Consider the following 18,386-nt stretch of genomic DNA (forward strand, 5'->3'; position numbering starts at 1 on the left):
CTACATTTTTAAACCTACCCCATACCTCTTCGACCCCATTGCCTATGCTCTCATTAGCCCATCTATCCTCCAATAGCTGTTTATATCTTACCCTAACTGCCTCCTCTTTTAGTTTATAAACCTTCACCTCTCTCTTCCCTGATGCTTCTATTCTCCTTGTATCCCATCTACCTTTTACTCTCAGTGTAGCTACAACTAGAAAGTGATCTGATATATCTGTGGCCCCTCTATAAACATGTACATCCTGAAGTCTACTCAACAGTCTTTTATCTACCAATACATAATCCAACAAACTACTGTCATTTCGCCCTACATCATATCGTGTATACTTATTTATCCTCTTTTTCTTAAAATATGTATTACCTATAACTAAACCCCTTTCTATACAAAGTTCAATCAAAGGGCTCCCATTATCATTTACACCTGGCACCCCAAACTTACCTACCACACCCTCTCTAAAAGTTTCTCCTACTTTAGCATTCAAGTCCCCTACCACAATTACTCTCTCACTTGGTTCAAAGGCTCCTATACATTCACTTAACATCTCCCAAAATCTCTCTCTCTCCTCTGCATTCCTCTCTTCTCCAGGTGCATACACGCTTATTATGACCCACTTCTCGCATCCAACCTTTACTTTAATCCACATAATTCTTGAATTTACACATTCATATTCTCTTTTCTCCTTCCATAACTGATCATTTAACATTACTGCTACCCCTTCCTTTGCTCTAACTCTCTCAGATACTCCAGATTTAATCCCATTTATTTCCCCCCACTGAAACTCTCCTACCCCCTTCAGCTTTGTTTCGCTTAGGGCCAGGACATCCAACTTCTTTTCATTCATAACATCAGCAATCATCTGTTTCTTGTCATCCGCACTACATCCACGCACATTTAAGCAACCCAGTTTTATAAAGTTTTTCTTCTTCTCTTTTTTAGTAATTGTATACAGGAGAAGGGGTTACTAGCCCATTGCTCCCGGCATTTTAGTCGCCTCATACGACACGCATGGCTTACGGAGGAAAGATTCTTTTCCACTTCCCCATGGACAATAGAAGAAATAAAAAAGAACAAGAGCTATTTAGAAAAAGGAGAAAAACCTAGATGTATGTATATATATATATGCATGTGCGTGTCTGTGAAGTGTGACCAAAGTGTAAGTAGGAGTAGCAAGATATCCCTGTTATCTTAGCGTGTTTATGAGACAGATGTCAAGATATAATTGTTTTTCTGTTTTTAATGGTTTTTAATGTTTAACACTATGTGCTCCACTTAGAATGAATGGTATATATATACAATAAGTTTTTTTTACTATTTTGGTCTTCTTATTTTCAATGCTAGGGTTTTGAATGTCAGAGAGACTTGTGTGACCATGTTAGAGTGAAGTAAGGGGAGACAAATGGTTTTTATGGCTTGACATGCTATAGGAGTAGTTAACATTTATGAAGAGATTCAGGGAAACCAGATAGCCAGACCTGAGTCCTGGAGGTCAGAGGTATAGTGCCCACACTGTAATTTCAAAACCCAGCCATATCTAAAGTATACTATACCCCCTGAGATGCCACCCATAACAGTCAACTAACACCCAGGTACCTACTTATTGCTAGGTGAACAAGAGCAGCACATGTAAGGAAACATGCCCAATGTTTCCACCCATGGTGAGGATCAAACCATGGACCCTCAGTGTGTGAGCTGTGTGCGCTACCAACCAAGCCACAGGACACCCAGAATTTTGCCTTGCACTTTATATTGACCTCATGTGCTTGCTAAACTTCTTGTTTGCTTACTAGCCATCTCAATTTCTTGCCTGCTCTCTCCCATGCCCTTTCACTTGCTCATTCCCTTATCTACTCCTTATATTAACTCCCTCAAAAATCTGTAATAAAAGGACAGGAAGTCATTTCTACCAAAATGTGAGGTAAGGAATGTATTTTTTGTATGTAGGTAAGATTATTATGTAAGAGTGGAAACCTGACCAAACAAGTTTTTATACAACACTGTAATTTTCAAAACATATATACCATGCTACACTATCTTTAAGTCTATAAACATAACTGAGGAGTATAATTTAATATGTAAAACTATTAATACAGTACACTGCCTATCATGGTAAACTAATGCATTATGAAATAAAGACATTGGTGTAAGAGATTCTTTGGCTTATGTGTATGCAGATTACAACAGCATATATCCAAGTTCTGTAAAACCTAGTTACTTATATAGTCTATTATACTGTATATTGTTCAAAGCTAAGAGAAAAATGACTGCTTAGTTATGGTAGTATTAAAAGATAAATATTTCTAGTTCCTGATAAATATGTAATATGTATTTCTCTCTCAATACAAATTATACTATCAAGACATATTTTCATGTAAGCCTCACAAGAAATGAGCATCTTATATATACACTATATTCAATCATATATTTCTTAGCATAAAATTACAATGGTAACATCAAAATCTCAAATAATTATTTTAATAAATATCCAGAAAAAATAGTTTTCTATATGTATAAACACTGTATGGTATAAAGACAGTTGCAGCAAAATCATCTGCATCCTCAGAGAATTATGCTTGTGGCTAGGCAAGTTTTGGGGTGAAGAGCTGCAGTGCAACCTTCTGCTTATGGTTACTGTTGCCTGTGGAAAACAACCAGAATGAATAACTCTTTCAGAGAAATCATTTATTAAGTGTGGCAAATAGCAAGAGGTTAAAATCATTTCCTTCTTTCCTCTGTGGTGATGTCTGTACTTGTAAGTGAAGGGATCTAGAAGAATTCCAATTTAGAGTCAGACTGTAGGTTTGGTGCTTTAGGCCTAAATAATGATTCTGAGGAAGGTGTTTACAATGTATCACTGTTTGATGGCCAGACCAGTTTCCACATAAAAATTGTGAAATGCTATGCAGCAAGATTAATTCAATTTCAAAGTATTCATGCATTTAAAATCCTAACCTAGCATTCCCAGACGAATAGCAATGATGAGCCTTTTACATATTTAAAGTAAGCATCATTAGCCTTTGTCATTCTTTTGAGACATCATGTTTAGTGCAGGTCAAGTTCAAAATAATTTTGTTGTTGTTGTTGTTGTACAGAAAAAGGCTTAATTGTAGACTCTTCAAAATTTTTTCTTTCTTTCTTTCAACACACCGGTTGTATCCCACCAAGGCGGGGTGGCCCAAAAGGAAAAACTAAAGTTTCTCCTTTTACATTTAGTAATATATACAGGAGAAGGGGTTACTAGCCCCTTGCTCCCGGCATTTTAGTCACCTCTTACAACACGCATGGCTTACGGAGGAAGAATTCTGTTCCACTTCCCCATGGAGATAACAGGAAATAGACAAGAACAAGAACTAGAAAGAAAATAGAAGAAAACCCAGAGGGGTATGTATATATATGCTTGTACATGTATGTGCAGTGTGATCTAAGTGTAAGTAGAAGTAGCAAGACATACCTGAAATCTTGCATGTTTATGAGACAGAAAAATGGACACCAGCAATCCTACCATCATGTAAAACAATTACAGGCTTTCATTTTACACTCACTTAGCAGGACGGTAGTACCTCCCTGGGCGGTTGCTGTCTACCAACCTACTACCTCCAAAATTTTTGTTTATGGATTATTATTTACTGAAAGCTTGAGAGTGATGTGTTCCTGGCTAGCATTATTTAGCTGTCTTTAGCATGATCAGAAAATTGTTAGGGACTTAATTTAATTTTCAAGGGTGTTTATTAGCATGAAGCTAGACACTTGGTCCGTTATTAAGTCCCATCTCGCTTAAGAGGCAAACAGTCGGACAAAAGTTTGCCTGGAAGCTTTTAAGGTAGCCTCTTACATTTCTATACTGTTTTATCAAAACTGATGACGTTTCCAAGTTTTTTATTTAATTCTCAGTTGTATTTATTAGCTTGGTGCCAAACACTCAGGTCTCTTCTTTCTTATCCCCATTTATTGAAAAAGAGCAGCTGTTAATGAGAGCCTGGAGGCCCCTAATCATGTACATACTATTATTTCTACATTATTTTATTTTTTGTTCAGTATCATGACCACAAGCAATTGTACCCATCAATCTTCACTCCAGTGCCTCTTCAATCCATGCCTAGCCTAGTCACATTTGATTTTATCTGAGTGGCAGCACATTGCTATATGCTGTAACTTATGATGAAGCATTATCATTTACTGTAGCTGTAATGAACTGGGATTATAAAGCAAGCAGTCCTCTACAACACTACATAAATATATTAGGCTCAAAAAGTTTTAACATGGTAAATATCAATAACCAAAATATAGGTATTGTGAAAACTCTCTAAAGATGTTTAAAAGGAAGAGACAGAACCTGAGAAACCTGTGAACTCTCTGTAACAGAGCACACAAAAACTTGTGTGTTTTGTAATATACAGAGTACAGAGTTCATAAAAACCTGTGCAGTTTGCAACATACAGAGTACACAAAAACTGTGTACTCTAGCATTCAGCATACACAAGAACTTGTATACTCTAATACAGAGTACACAAAAAAATATCCTATCTTATTTAATGATTACCTCACTCTAGATATGGTAGAATATTTTCATTTATTTTGGTACAGTAAGTACTATACATTTGACTTTGCCTCTGACTTATATCTAGGCAGTCACTGAAAAATAATTTTCCTTCATTTCTAATTATAGAAGACAAAAAAAAAAAAAATTCAACAAAGAAGTTTCAGAAATCATAAGTATCAGTAAACCTACATATAACGGACCTCGATATAGCAGACTTTTAAAACATGTAATGACAAACTCCACTGGGCAAATTGTATGTTTTACTCACTTAATTTCAACGCTTACTGCAGTACAGTATATTTGTGAATTGTGTGTATGGTACTGTATTAGGTACACAGTAGAAGATTTATGTGTTTTTCTGTAATTTGCTAACACCATTCTTATTTAATGGACACTCTGAGAATCCCTCATATACTAGTCTGTTATATTGAGGCTTTACTATATTATCAGAATAATTTTAAAATTGGTAACTTTGATACATTAATGCAATACTGAAGAGCTGCTCATCAAATAATGAACAAACTACAGAATGTGGAAAAGACACCTATGTACAGTTCAGGACATTTATTAGAGGAAACTCTTCACCACAAGTGTTCCCTTCGATCCTAAAGGACTGAAGTCATTCGTGGCGAAACATTTCCTCTAATAAATGTCCTGAACTGCATATAAGTGTCTTTATCGACATCTTGTCAGTATCACCACACCATTTTTCAAGTTACAGAATGTTTACAGTGATTGTCATCAACTGTAAACAAGTGTGCAGGCTGGTGTTAAACAACACGAGTTCAAAGCTTTTATATCAAATATCTAAAGTCTTAACTTGGAATGAGATTAATAAGGCATATCTTGATATCAACAAAATTGATGGGTAATCAAAGAAGCTATTAATACTAAATTAAAAAATATTATGGAGAAAAAACTTAGTATGCAGTTTTACTTTCATAAATTACTACTTAAATTTTATATTTGTATATATAAGTATTATTTGATAAAAATGCATAAATTTTTTATACATAATCATAAATTGAAATACCACAAGGATAGTGAGGATATATACACTGAGATGTGTGAATCTCTCAGTGTATATATTCTGAGAGTTTACTGTACTTTGATCCAAGTTTTAGGGCATAAAGTATTGTTGAAGTTAGTGTACATATGAATTGCAATCTTAATGACCCACATGCAGTTGATGTGTATATCTCAGTTTATATACACTAAGAGTTTTACTTTAATTTTTATTTTAGGGATAAATATATTCTTTATTTTAGTATACAGGTTAATTGCACCCATAATGACCCACATGCAGTTGATAGGTTTTCAGCTTAACAAACTAGTATAAGAGAATTACATAGAGAGATTCATATCCCTGTTTAACTACTTAAGTTTACTTTAAGCCCCTATTTAAGAGATTAAAGCATTCTTGATGTTAGTGTAGTTGATAGGCCTTCACACTAACACACTAACTGATCATGCTTCCTTTGTTTAACTAAACTTTAGTCCTATAATCTTGTATTTTATAAATCTAAATTTTAATCTCTTCAGCTATCCATAAATTATTAAAATATCTTTCCACCTCAGACTAATAATTGTGTCACTTGACTTATAACAACATATAATCATTAGTATTTAGTACAGCAATTACTTTCACACTAAAAGTTCATGCCTTTTTTCATTGTAAACTAAATAAATAAAAATTATAAAGCAAGCACCTTCATGTTTTATTTTAACACTGTACCTTTAATTTTAACTTAAATTTTATATTAGAAAATTAGTATTATTAATTATTCTAACCTTACTAAAATATTATGCTGACAATCTTCAACCTCATTATTTTGAAAAATTTTCTTTATTTGCCAGAGTAATAAACATAATGCCCTCTTAACTTCATTTGTTTTTATTCATGGAAGCTTTTGGGCACTTTAGTCAAGCACTTCATTTCACTGATCTCCTTATTGCACATAGGATTCCTTACATGATCATCTTACTATGTTTGACAGCCACTTGGCTCAAGGTCTACGTGCAAGACATCTAAGCTTAGAAAATCTGAGAGAATCTTTAGGACACTTTGGGACATTCTTTGTTGTCCCAGAATCCCCCTGTCACTTACGGATGAAAGAGAAGAGCCCTTTCCTTCTACATGTTCCTGGACCCATCAACATTGGCACTTGGTTATGGTGGCTGATGTGTATCTGCAAGTACACAACAAAAAGTACTAAAAATACTGAATGCAGAAATAACATTTTAAAAAACTTATGAAGTTTAACCATAACATTACCAGTCTCATAAAAACTATGCTTCACATATGTTATGCTTCCATATACACATGTGGTGCTGTATGACATTTGGGTTTAGCAGTGGTTTTCTAAATAGAATAAATTTGTTTTTTCTTTTTTTTAACAAGTTAGCCGTCTCCCACCGAGGCAGGGTCACCCAAAAAGAAAGAAAATCCCCAAAAAGAAAATACTTTCATCATCATTCAACACTTTCACCTCACTCACACATAATCACTGTTTTTGCAGAGGTGCTCAGAACACAACAGTTTAGAAGCATATACGTATAAAGATACACAACATATCCCTCCAAACTGCTAATATCCCGAACCCCTCCTTTAGAGTGCATGCATTGTACTTCCCATTTCCAGGACTCAAGTCCGGCTATATAAAAATAACCGGTTTCCCTGAATTTTTTTTTTTTTCAACAAGTCGGCCGTCTCCCACCGAGGCAGGGTGACCCAAAAAAGAAAGAAAATCCCCAAAAAGAAAATACTTTCATCATCATTCAACACTTTCACCACACTCACACATTATCACTGTTTTTGCAGAGGTGCTCAGAATACAACAGTTTAGAAGCATACACATATAAAGATACACAACATATCCCTCCAAACTGCCAATATCCCAAACCCCTCCTTTATTTATTTATTTATTTATTTATTTATTTCCCTGAATCCCTTCACTAAATATTGCCCTGCTTACACTCCAACAGCTTGTCAGGTCCCAAATACCATTCGTCTCCATTCACTCCTATCGAACACGCTCATGCACACCTGCTGGAATTAAATAATTATCTAATGGTATGCTAACCTACAATATGTTATAGTACTATGTAACACTGTATTATGCTGAAATAAATTAGTATTCTCTACAATATTCACCTCTCTGAGCTTATGCCCATTGTTATGCCTCCTCTGCATGTCAGTGCTTGTTTATTTTGGGCAGCACCACCTGGGACTTTGTTTATGCTCAGGGATCCAGTTGTCAGCCTCATATTGTGTACACATATCTATCTATCTTGGCCTGTCCTGACAGCTCTCCATCAGGGTTGGACAGTGCATTCATGAGTATGGATTCCTATGAGTGCTTTATGTGGGAAGGATCCTCATTTGTTGATTGTGTGGCATCAGGGGATGCCCCCTTTTTTTGTGTTGTGGTCCTGACTCTGTTGTGTCCTCTGTCAGTGGAGTCCACTGCTTCAACGACTCTCCTCAGATGTTGCCAACTGGAGCCTTGAATGTGGACTGAGTCCCATGCAGTGCTGCCCACAACAATCAAGCATCAGCATGCAACTGAAGGTGAAGGCATAACACTGAATATAAGGTTGAGCTGGATTATTACTGAAACTTTGTCTGATACAGCAACAGACTATACAAAAGTACTACATGCAGTATACTGCTCATTACTGTTTTTGGTATGTCAACTTCAAAGTTTCAATATTAAAATTATAATAGTTCAAGTAAACAGCAACTCACAGTGCATGGAGGCTGACACCAAGGTTCACCATCAATCTGCATGGGAAACTTCTTCCGTGTTCTTATGACAACAGAAGAACACTGAGCTAGCCGACGGCCTGACCCACGAAGCCCTGTTCTTACTTGACCCATGTGCAGACAATTTTCAAGTCCAATTACCTCAATCAGTTTATCACCAATATCTGTGTGGATGAAATTTACACAAGATCCAAAATGTAAAGTAAAAGGACACAAGTGCAACTAATGTGACATTTTATTGTGGCAACGTTTCGCTCTCCAGGAGCTTTTTCAAGCCATTACAAACAATACATGGACACAGAGGGTATATAAAGGCTCAGAGTGAGGTGCAATACTAGTGAGGTACCATTTCGATGTTCAATAGTGGTAGTAGTAGTAGTAGTAGTAGTAGTAGTGACAAAAGTAATACAATATGGTAGAGCATGCTCAATATGCTCTACAATATTGTATTACTTTTGTCACTACTACTACTACTACCACTAGTGAACATCGAAATGGTACCTCACTAGTATTGCACCTCACTCTGAGCCTTTATATACCCTCTGTGTCCATGTATTGTTTGTAATGGCTTGAAAAAGCTCCTGGAGAGCGAAACGTTGCCACAATAAAATGTCACATTAGTTGCACTTGTGTCCTTTTACTTTACATATTGTCGGTAATTCTACCAACTTTATTACAAGATCCAAAATGCTTAAATTAGAAATACAATAGCTGTACAGTACTAATTCTCTTTCTAACACTCTACCTGTCTCTCCCCAAGGCAGGGTGACCCAACAAGAAGACAAAGAAGACAATGCTTTCACTGTCATTCATTCAATCACTATCTTACCAGAAGGGCATTAATATGTCAAGTTCAAATACCCCTTCAAGCAGCAACATCCCCATCCCTCCTTCAGAGTGCAGGCACTGTGCTTTCCACCTCCAGGGCTGTAACATTCCCACTCGCCTCTCCTTCAGAGTACAAGCACTGTGCTTCCCACTTCCAGAATTCAAGTCCAGGTTTACTATAGAGTTTGGCTGTGTTATTGACTTTAGAGATTTGACAATTGAATTGTAAGTTGATACTCAGCTACAGCCTGAAGTGTGTAGTTAGCAGCCTTATTGATATTGTGTTTGTACACTATTTTCAGTTTGGTTGATATCATCCAGTGGGCAGCGGAGAATAACGTGATCAATGTAACAAATTTTAACTGCTCAGATAAGGAAAGAATGAAGAACTCAAAAGGAACACTATATACAAAACACAGGAAAGAACACCTACAGAGCAAAAGGAACATGTGAAAGACCTGGGTGTAATAATGCCTTTTGACCTATCATCCAGAGAACATAATAAGGCAAGTGTTACAAAAGCCAAGAAAGTGATCGGGTGGATAATGAGAACTTTTAAAACAAAGGTAATAATGTCAATAGCAACACTTCAAATCATTGTTTGGTGTCAATGGCTCCATTCAAAGCAGAGCTTGGAAATACAAATATAAGTTTGCTACCTATATAAAGCCAATAAAACATTTAAACTTCTGGGAACATGTCCAAGTTCTAAACATGTACTCTCTAGATCAAAGGAAGGAGAGATACAGTACATTCAAAAAATTCAAAATTCTGGAGGACCTAGTCCCACACCTACTCACTACATGCTACTGCCAAACCAGTGCTTTCCTACACAAATGAATCTTCTTAAGAAATAAAGTTGTTAGTATTATTATTATTATTTTGTAACTCAATGGCCATCTCCTACCAAGGCAAGGGAAGCCCAAGAAGAAAACACATTCACCAACATTCATTCAACTGCCATCTTTCCAGAAGTATGTTGACATCCCAATCAGACTGTGACCCTCCTTCAGAGTGAAGGCACTGCACTTTCCACCTCCAGGAATGAAGTCTGGCTGACTGGTTTCCCTGAATCTCTTCATAAAATTTACCCTTCTTACACTCCAACAGCATGTCCATTAAAAATCATTAAACACTGATTTACCTTGAATAGCAGCACTGAGATCAGAAGAGAAAGAGGAAGTTGAAAGCTCTCTTTCTCTGTCTTTTTTCTTCTTATTTTTATTGGTCTTATGTCTCTTCTTGAGCGTACTGTCTCCCCACATGTTGGAGCCACCATGAGTGTATGGTATATTCAAAACAGCCACTCCTTGTAATGATGGACCATTAGATAAATCCAGAGACACTCCATCACACTGTCACAGAGATGATGGTGGCATTCAGTGAAGGATTTCATCGATCATATATTTAATGATAAACAGGATAACAAAATCAGCAGATAAATACATTAAGAAAACCCTCAGGGGGTTATTCAACTACACAAAATAAGTGTTTCTGAGTGATAATATATTAATATGCAGTAATTATGGATGGAGTAATTTAAGAAAATAATACAGTATAGCTATTGCATGATGGTTCATGGACATCTGGGGACCTGCCCCTTTATTTGCCACTAGTTTTCAAGATAAGATCATGAAAAAAATTTTGATCTATTATTTTTTAATTATCTCTGGTAAAGTTTAATGTTGATAAATGGCCAATGGCTAAATGTATTTTTCCATAAACATTTTCCATAGACATAATTCAAGTTAAAGCCTAAAAATACACAATAATAAGCACAAAACTCTCACCATAATATCGATGTCTTCATGAAGGTTTTTGCATGATGCAGCAAATGTCTCTGAAGTAGCATACTCAAAATACCATAATTTATTCTTCATTCTACTGTTAAATTTCTCAGGATTTCTCTCTCGTTCTAGATGGAATTTCACACAAATTGCTGCATCCTGCAAGAATCATGGTCAATATCACTGAAGGAAGTCAAGATGGTAATGATCACATGCTTAAAAAAGTATATTAAATATTTTCCATGGGGAAGTGAAGAATCCTTCCTCCGTAAACCATGCATGTCATAAGAGGTGACTAAAGTGATGGGAACAAGGGGCTAGTAACCCTTTCTCCTGTATAAATTACTAAATATAAAAAGAAGAAAAACATTCTGAAAGTGTTTCTTCTTTTTCGGGTCACCTTGCCTTGCTGAGAGATGGCCTGTAAGCCAAAAAAAAAAAAAAAATGCAAGACTGATTAACAATGCATACTAATATTGAAACTCCTCTGAAAACAAGAACTTTATAAGGTAAGGTTCACAATACCAAATTCAAATACTTCATTTCTTCTATGCAGTATAAAAACAATGTACTAACTTTTTTTTTTTTTTTTTCAACAAGTCGGTCGTCTCCCACCGAGGCAGGGTGACCCAAAAAAGAAAGAAAATCCCCAAAAAGAAAATACTTTCATCATCATTCAACACTTTCACCACACTCACACATTATCACTGCTTTTGCAGAGGTGCCCAGAATACAACAGTTTAGAAGCATATACGTATAAAGATACACAACATATCCCTCCAAACTGCCAATATGTACTAACTTACATGTAATAAAATATTGTTAGGCATAAAAGAAAGCTACTAGCATGTGGTGCATTTCGGGTATAACTTGTCAAAAAAAAATCAACCGAGTCAATCTGATAAAAGGTTTACAGAAACACTGACGTGCTACAACAGGTGTTTGTAGAGCTTACACCAAGAAAATCCATTAATAAAGATTACAGAAAATAATGTATATACAAACAATGCTGTCCAGTTAAAACACCACACAGAAAGTAGACTTAATTCAGATGTAATTTAATGTATGAGAAGCACTGCTAGTACCAGTGGTAATAAGAAACACTGCTAGTGCCAGTGGTAATGAGAAACACTGCTAGTACCAGTGGCAATAAGAAACACTGCTAGTACCAGTCGTAATAAGAAACACTGCTAGTACCAGTGGTAATGAGAAACACTGCTAGTACCAGTGGTAATGAGAAACACTGCTAGTACCAGTAGTAATGAGAAGCACTACTAGTACCAGTGGTAATGAGAAGTACTGCTAGTACCAGTGGTAATGAGAAACACTGCTAGTACCAGTGACAATGAGAAACACTGCTAGTACCAGTGGAAATAAGAAACACTGCTAGTACCAGTGGTAATGAGAAACACTGCTAGTACCAGTGGTAATGAGAAACACTGCTAGTACCAGTGGCAATGAGAAACACTGCTAGTACCAGTGGTAATGAGAAGCACTGCTAGTACCAGTGGTAATGAGAAGCACTGCTAGTACCAGTGGTAATGAGAAACACTGCTAGTACCAGTGACAATGAGAAACACTGCTAGTACCAGTGGAAATAAGAAACACTGCTAGTACCAGTGGTAATGAGAAACACTGCTAGTACAAGTGGTAATGAGAAACACTGCTAGTACCAGTGGCAATGAGAAACACTGCTAGTACCAGTGGAAATAAGAAACACTGCTAGTACCAGTGGTAATGAGAAACACTGCTAGTACCAGTGGTAATGAGAAACACTGCTAGTACCAGTGGTAATGAGAAACACTGCTAGTACCAGTGGTAATGAGAAACACTGCTAGTACCAGTGGCAATGAGAAACACTGCTAGTACCAGTGGTAATGAGAAGCACTGCTAGTACCAGTGGTAATGAGAAACACTGCTAGTACCAGTGGTAATGAGAAGCACTGCTAGTACCAGTGGTAATGAGAAACACTGCTAGTACCAGTGGCAATGAGAAACACTGCTAGTACCAGTGGTGATGAGAAGCACTGCTAGTACCAGTGGTAATAAGAAACACTGCTAGTACCAGTGGCAATGAGAAACACTGCTAGTACCAGTGGTAATGAGAAGCACTGCTAGTACCAGTGGTGATGAGAAGCACTGCTAGTACCAGTGGTAATAAGAAACACTGCTAGTACCAGTGGCAATGAGAAACACTGCTAGTACCAGTGGTGATGAGAAGCACTGCTAGTACCAGTGGTAATAAGAAACACTGCTAGTACCAGTGGCAATGAGAAACACTGCTAGTACCAGTGGTAATGAGAAGCACTGCTAGTACCAGTGGTAATGAAAGGTACTGCTGATACTAGTGGTAATAAGGAGCACTGCTGCATATTTTCTTAAAGCTCAATAAAGCATGGGTGCAAAAATAATAATAATATCTTTACTTCTACAAGTACATGTACAAGATATACAGGCCTAGTTGACATCAATGCTGAGCATTTCGGGCAAATTACTGTAGGTCAATTTTGTTCCAAGATGCGACCCACACCAGTCGACTAACACCCAGGTACTCATTTTACTGATGGGTGAAAAGGGATAGCAGGTGTCTTATGGAAACATGTCCTAATGTTTTCCAGCCGTTCCGGGGGATTGATCCCGGGCCTCAGTGTGTGTGTGTGTGAGCTGAGGTTATCTAATATATCTACTAAGGTTTATGGGGATTATCACCCCAGCAACCTAGTCTAAAATCACACCTCATAAGTTTCAAATTGTAAAGGATGTAATATAGGAATAAAAACTAGTAAAAATACCATGGGAAAGAAATGATAAGATAAGATAAGATTTCGTTCAGATTTTTAACCCCGGAGGGTTAGCCACCCAGGATAACTCAAGAAAGTCAGTGCGTCATCGAGGACTGTCTAACTTATTTCCATTGGGGTCCTTAATCTTGTCCCCCAGGATGCGACCCACACCAGTCGACTAACACCCAGGTACCTATTTGCTGCTAGGTGAACAGGACAACAGGTGTAAGGAAACGTGTCAAATGTTTCCACCCGCCGGGAATCGAACCCGGGCCCTCCGTGTGTGAAGCGGGAGCTTTAGCCACCAGACCACCGGGCCACCTTATAATGAAAGTAATAATTGTATAATGAATACAAGTAGAAATCTGTAAGAATTACCTCTGTCATCTTACTGTTGAAGAGACAGAAAGAAAAATCCAACAACCTTGCCAGGGTGTAAAACATTTAACAGGCTTGTGCTCTACACTCAGATAATATGGTAGTATCCATCATTCCCTGGATGGTTCTTGTCTATCAACTAACCTCAGGTATATGATCTGTAATGAGGTCAATTTCCTAAGTGGTGCTTCAACTTTACATATACTGTAAACTGTAATATAATTATATTACAATAAATGGTATGAAAGTTTATAAAAATGAAATATAGTTTTTAAAAAGTAATTTAGTAATAAAATGTTTCCTCTTAACACAGCAAAAATTTAATTAAATTTGAATGACTAACTTTAAATGAGCACAATAGTACAGACACAGTATTAGAGTACATACATAGTAGTACACAAGTTGCATGTATGTACTACCATACACAACCTTGTGCATAGTAGTACACACTGAAGAAGACCTACAGGTATCTTATCATTACTTACCACACCTATGCTGAAGTAATTGTTGACAATATTATAAGGAATTTTGTCTCCAACAATCTGATCATCTTCCTGAGTTGCTGACTGTTCAGACACCTCGATGTGCCACCGATCCATCATAACCACTGAGGATTTCTCTATTTTCTGAGGAGATAATATTGCTATTATGGAAGAATTATATATATATTTTTTTTTAACAAGTCGGCCATCTCCCACCGAGGCAGGGTGACCCAAAAAAGAAAGAAAATCCCCAAAAAGAAAATACTTTTATCATCATTAAATATTAACAATTAATATGATATAATATCAGATTGGAAGAAGGGAGTAAGGAGGTAGTGAATGTATTTAGATATCTGGGACTGGAAGCATTGGCAGATGAGTCTATGAAAGATGAGATGAACCATGGAATAAATGAAGGAAAAAAGATAGGTGGAGCATTGAGTTATCTGTGTTGAGAAAGAGGTTTATCTAAGGAGGTAATGTATTAGAGTATAATGGTACTAACACTTTTATATGGGTGTTAGGAATAGGCCTTAAATGTTGAAGCAAGGAGGAGACTGAAGGCAGTGGATATGTCATGTTTGAGAGCAATGTGTGATGTGAATATTATGCAAAGACTTCAGAGCACAGAAATTAGAAGATGGTGTGGGATTATGAAAGGAATTATTCAGACAGCAGAAGAGGGATTGTTGAGGTGGTCTGGGCTTTTAGAGAAGAAGCAAAATAGGATGACCAAGAGACTGTATAAATCCAGGTTGGAGGGGCCATCCCAGGTAGTTGAAGGAAGGATGTAAATAAGTTTAAAATGGAAGTGGCCTGAGCATCCAGCAGATGTGTGTGAGCATGTCAGACCTGGGTGATTAAAGACAAGTGACTTTTTGGAATTTGATGTGCTGTTGGAGTGTTAGAAAGTTAACATTTATGAACTTTAGTCCTTGGAAGTACAGTGCCAGCATCCTGAAGGAGGGGTAGAAATGTTTCATGTCAGGGGGAAAGCTTACGGACCTGCCCCCTTGCCTTTCTCCGGTCCCATCCCTTACACCTTGGGACCTAAATTATGCATATTGTTTGAGCTACCTGTGTGCTCATCGCATAACTAGTTACCTTACTTGTGACCCCTTCTCAAGCCTGGCCTCAGAATGCTCATCAGCCTTATGAGGCTGTGTATTTGTGTTTCTATTTTTTGTATACATACTTGCAAACATAGTCTTTCTCACTATTTTAAATTATGCTAATTTGATGCCTTTCAGGCATCATTTATCCAAGTGACAATGATCTCACATTTCACATTTGAAATCTCAAACTAGCCGTAAAACATTAAAAAAAAAATTATCGCTAGCTAAGAATATCACAAAAATAATGAAGTAAATATAAAATGTACCATAAGCCTCTGTCATGCTATATCATTATCTATGTATCCTTCTACCTGTCACTACTGTACAAACCTTCTCACAACAGAGTAGCAGGATGTCTCTTGAACATTCCTCCCCATATATCAATATTTCAATTTATAAAGTTTGTTTCCAACTTTCATGTAATTTCCATCTAATTTCAGTCTTATAGTGTGAATATTGGCTCATAAAATGCAGGATTATGCATCTAAAAGTTTACCTTTTTCAAAAAAATTCAAGCAGAGAATAAAACACTGGGATGCAGCAATACGGATAAATTTCCAGTGACTCTGATATGATAACTGTTCAAGTTGAAAAATATTTTAACTAGGCATCAGTAGAGATATGGAAAACTACATCAACAGGCAATTGCACTCAAGATATTTTTTAAACCACTTTAATATTAAGTGCACTAATTCTTGAAATTTAACAAAAAGTGCAACTTAACGACACTTTTATCAATATTTTACAATAACTGAATATCATACCTTAAGAATTTTGTGAAGGCTCTCCCCTTCGTAACCACCACCCCATCTGAGACATCTGGCTAAATCGTTACCAGTACCCAAGGGGATAATGCCTACGCAGGGGGCCTGGTTCCACTGCACCTTGTCTGCGGGAATGAGCAATTTAACAAAAGGACTTCTCACTCAGGAACCTCTCAGAAATCATTAAGAATATTTTTTACAAAGCCACTTAGATTTTAGCAAAGAATCATTGCACTTTTTAAGTGAGCCCTGATCTAGTATGAAATGCTTATAGGCCTACCCATTTGCTCCAGGATCCACCCTATGGTGCCATCACCACCACACACAATCACCCGCACATTGGGAACATCCTTGAATAACTGAAGGCCAGTCAAGGGACCATCCTTTGCTAGGTTATGCACCTGACGAGGATTTAGCAGGTACTGTATTGAGAAACAAGATTATTTAAGTTATTACTGTCTACAATCATGGGGAAGTGCTAAACCTACAGAGATCATGCATAAGAATTACATTTTCATTTAATTCCTTAACTGTGCCCAACATACAGTATGCAGGTGACAAGGATGTGTATGAGGTATGTACTACTATGCACAATTTTACCTGCCTTCAAATACATCACCTGCTGCTATGTATAACTGTTTGGGTCTCCTACAACTTTTTTATGCTTTTGAAAAAATCTAAGATCAGACAGGTCCATGTAGTGCAACATGGGCAACACTGCCTAACTAGGATAAATAAAAAATGAAACCAGGACCTGTTGTTCTACCACCTGCTTGCTTGCCAACATACAGTGTGTCAAACTGTATGTTGCAATGCCATGATATTAACAGAGGAACTCAGCCAAAAAGCACACTTTGTAGATTTAACCTAGGATAACTCAATTGTTTAGTCAAATAATATGACTTATTTCCATGTTTTCGTAAGTATTACATATTGAAACAATTGTAATAAGATTTCCTTGTAAATACGTTTTCTATTGGTCTTGAAAGCCCACGTGTTACGGACACATAATTATTACATTATGTTTATATAACCCAGGATATTCCCTCTAACCTAAATATATAACATTATAATTAACCCTTTCACTGTCAGTGCCATATAGGTACGGCTTACAAGCCAGTGTTGGTGACGTATTAGTATGCCAAAATTCTAGCGGCTTCAAATTTAGCAGGAGAAAGCTGGTAGACCTACATGTGAGAGAATGGGTCTGTGTGGTCAGTGTGCACTGTATAAAAAAAATTGGGGCACCAGTGGTGCACTGTGGGAGTCCCATTTCAGTAGGCCTTGTTTACCATGCTTTGCAGTAAGAAATACCTCACTCCCCGGCGAACTGGGACTCTTCTATTCCCAAGTGATAGTTCTAACACAGATGGAAATGTCAGAGAAAATAAATTTCATGGTTCTGAGGAGTTTGTGATCAAAAGCAATACTCAGGATACCAGAAATAGTGCTGGAAACCCAGATGACCATCAACCTAGGATAACCCAAAAAAGTCAGACAAAGTGACTTATTTCCATATGGGTGGTGGGGAAGACAGCATGGTTGTTGAGGAAGATGGAATGGGTAATGGGTGTTGGTGGTTGTGTAATGCGTCATGTGACACCAGCCACGCTGCTCTCAGCACATCCATAACAAAGGCTACCTTCAACCACCCACACACAACCTTCCACAAGCTGTAGCAGTTCTAGGAATGTGTCCAGTGACTCTATATGTGTATATATATTATAGAACAACAATAATAAAAACTTTTTTACTGTTGGTTTGTGTAAACAGGTTTTGTAAACAATGTAATGATGATAATATTTGTGCGGTTATTGTGTTGCATACAACGAGTGGATATATATAAATTACACATTATATTGATCTCACAGGCCACAAAAGTTACTTGAAAAAGTAAAATATTAAAAAATAAAAGAAAAAATAGAATAGAGTTAAAAATAATA

General features: G+C 36.9%; 1 protein-coding gene across 2 annotated transcripts in view; it reads right to left on the minus strand.

Annotated features, from left to right (window-relative positions):
* Positions 1-217: 217 nt before the first annotated feature.
* The window catches only part of Dgk (diacyl glycerol kinase 1), a 95,655-nt gene continuing 77,486 nt past the window's right edge, over positions 218-18,386 (minus strand). Inside the window, exons 14-21 of one of the 2 annotated variants that reach the window (XM_070096487.1) lie at positions 16,724-16,865; positions 16,444-16,568; positions 14,568-14,708; positions 10,925-11,080; positions 10,279-10,489; positions 8,289-8,470; positions 6,648-6,729; positions 218-2,638 (exon numbers count right to left, since the gene is read on the minus strand). In XM_070096487.1, the coding sequence (XP_069952588.1) occupies positions 2,580-2,638; positions 6,648-6,729; positions 8,289-8,470; positions 10,279-10,489; positions 10,925-11,080; positions 14,568-14,708; positions 16,444-16,568; positions 16,724-16,865 (1,098 nt within the window). In that variant the 3' untranslated portion in view covers positions 218-2,579. Of the gene's footprint in view, positions 2,639-5,612; positions 6,730-7,694; positions 8,106-8,288; positions 8,471-10,278; positions 10,490-10,924; positions 11,081-14,567; positions 14,709-16,443; positions 16,569-16,723; positions 16,866-18,386 lie in introns of those variants that run through there. The other variant, XR_011393477.1, reaches the window with a different exon arrangement.

Source organism: Cherax quadricarinatus, chromosome 53 (assembly GCF_038502225.1).
Source record: "Cherax quadricarinatus isolate ZL_2023a chromosome 53, ASM3850222v1, whole genome shotgun sequence".
NCBI classification, from domain to species: domain Eukaryota; kingdom Metazoa; phylum Arthropoda; class Malacostraca; order Decapoda; family Parastacidae; genus Cherax; species Cherax quadricarinatus.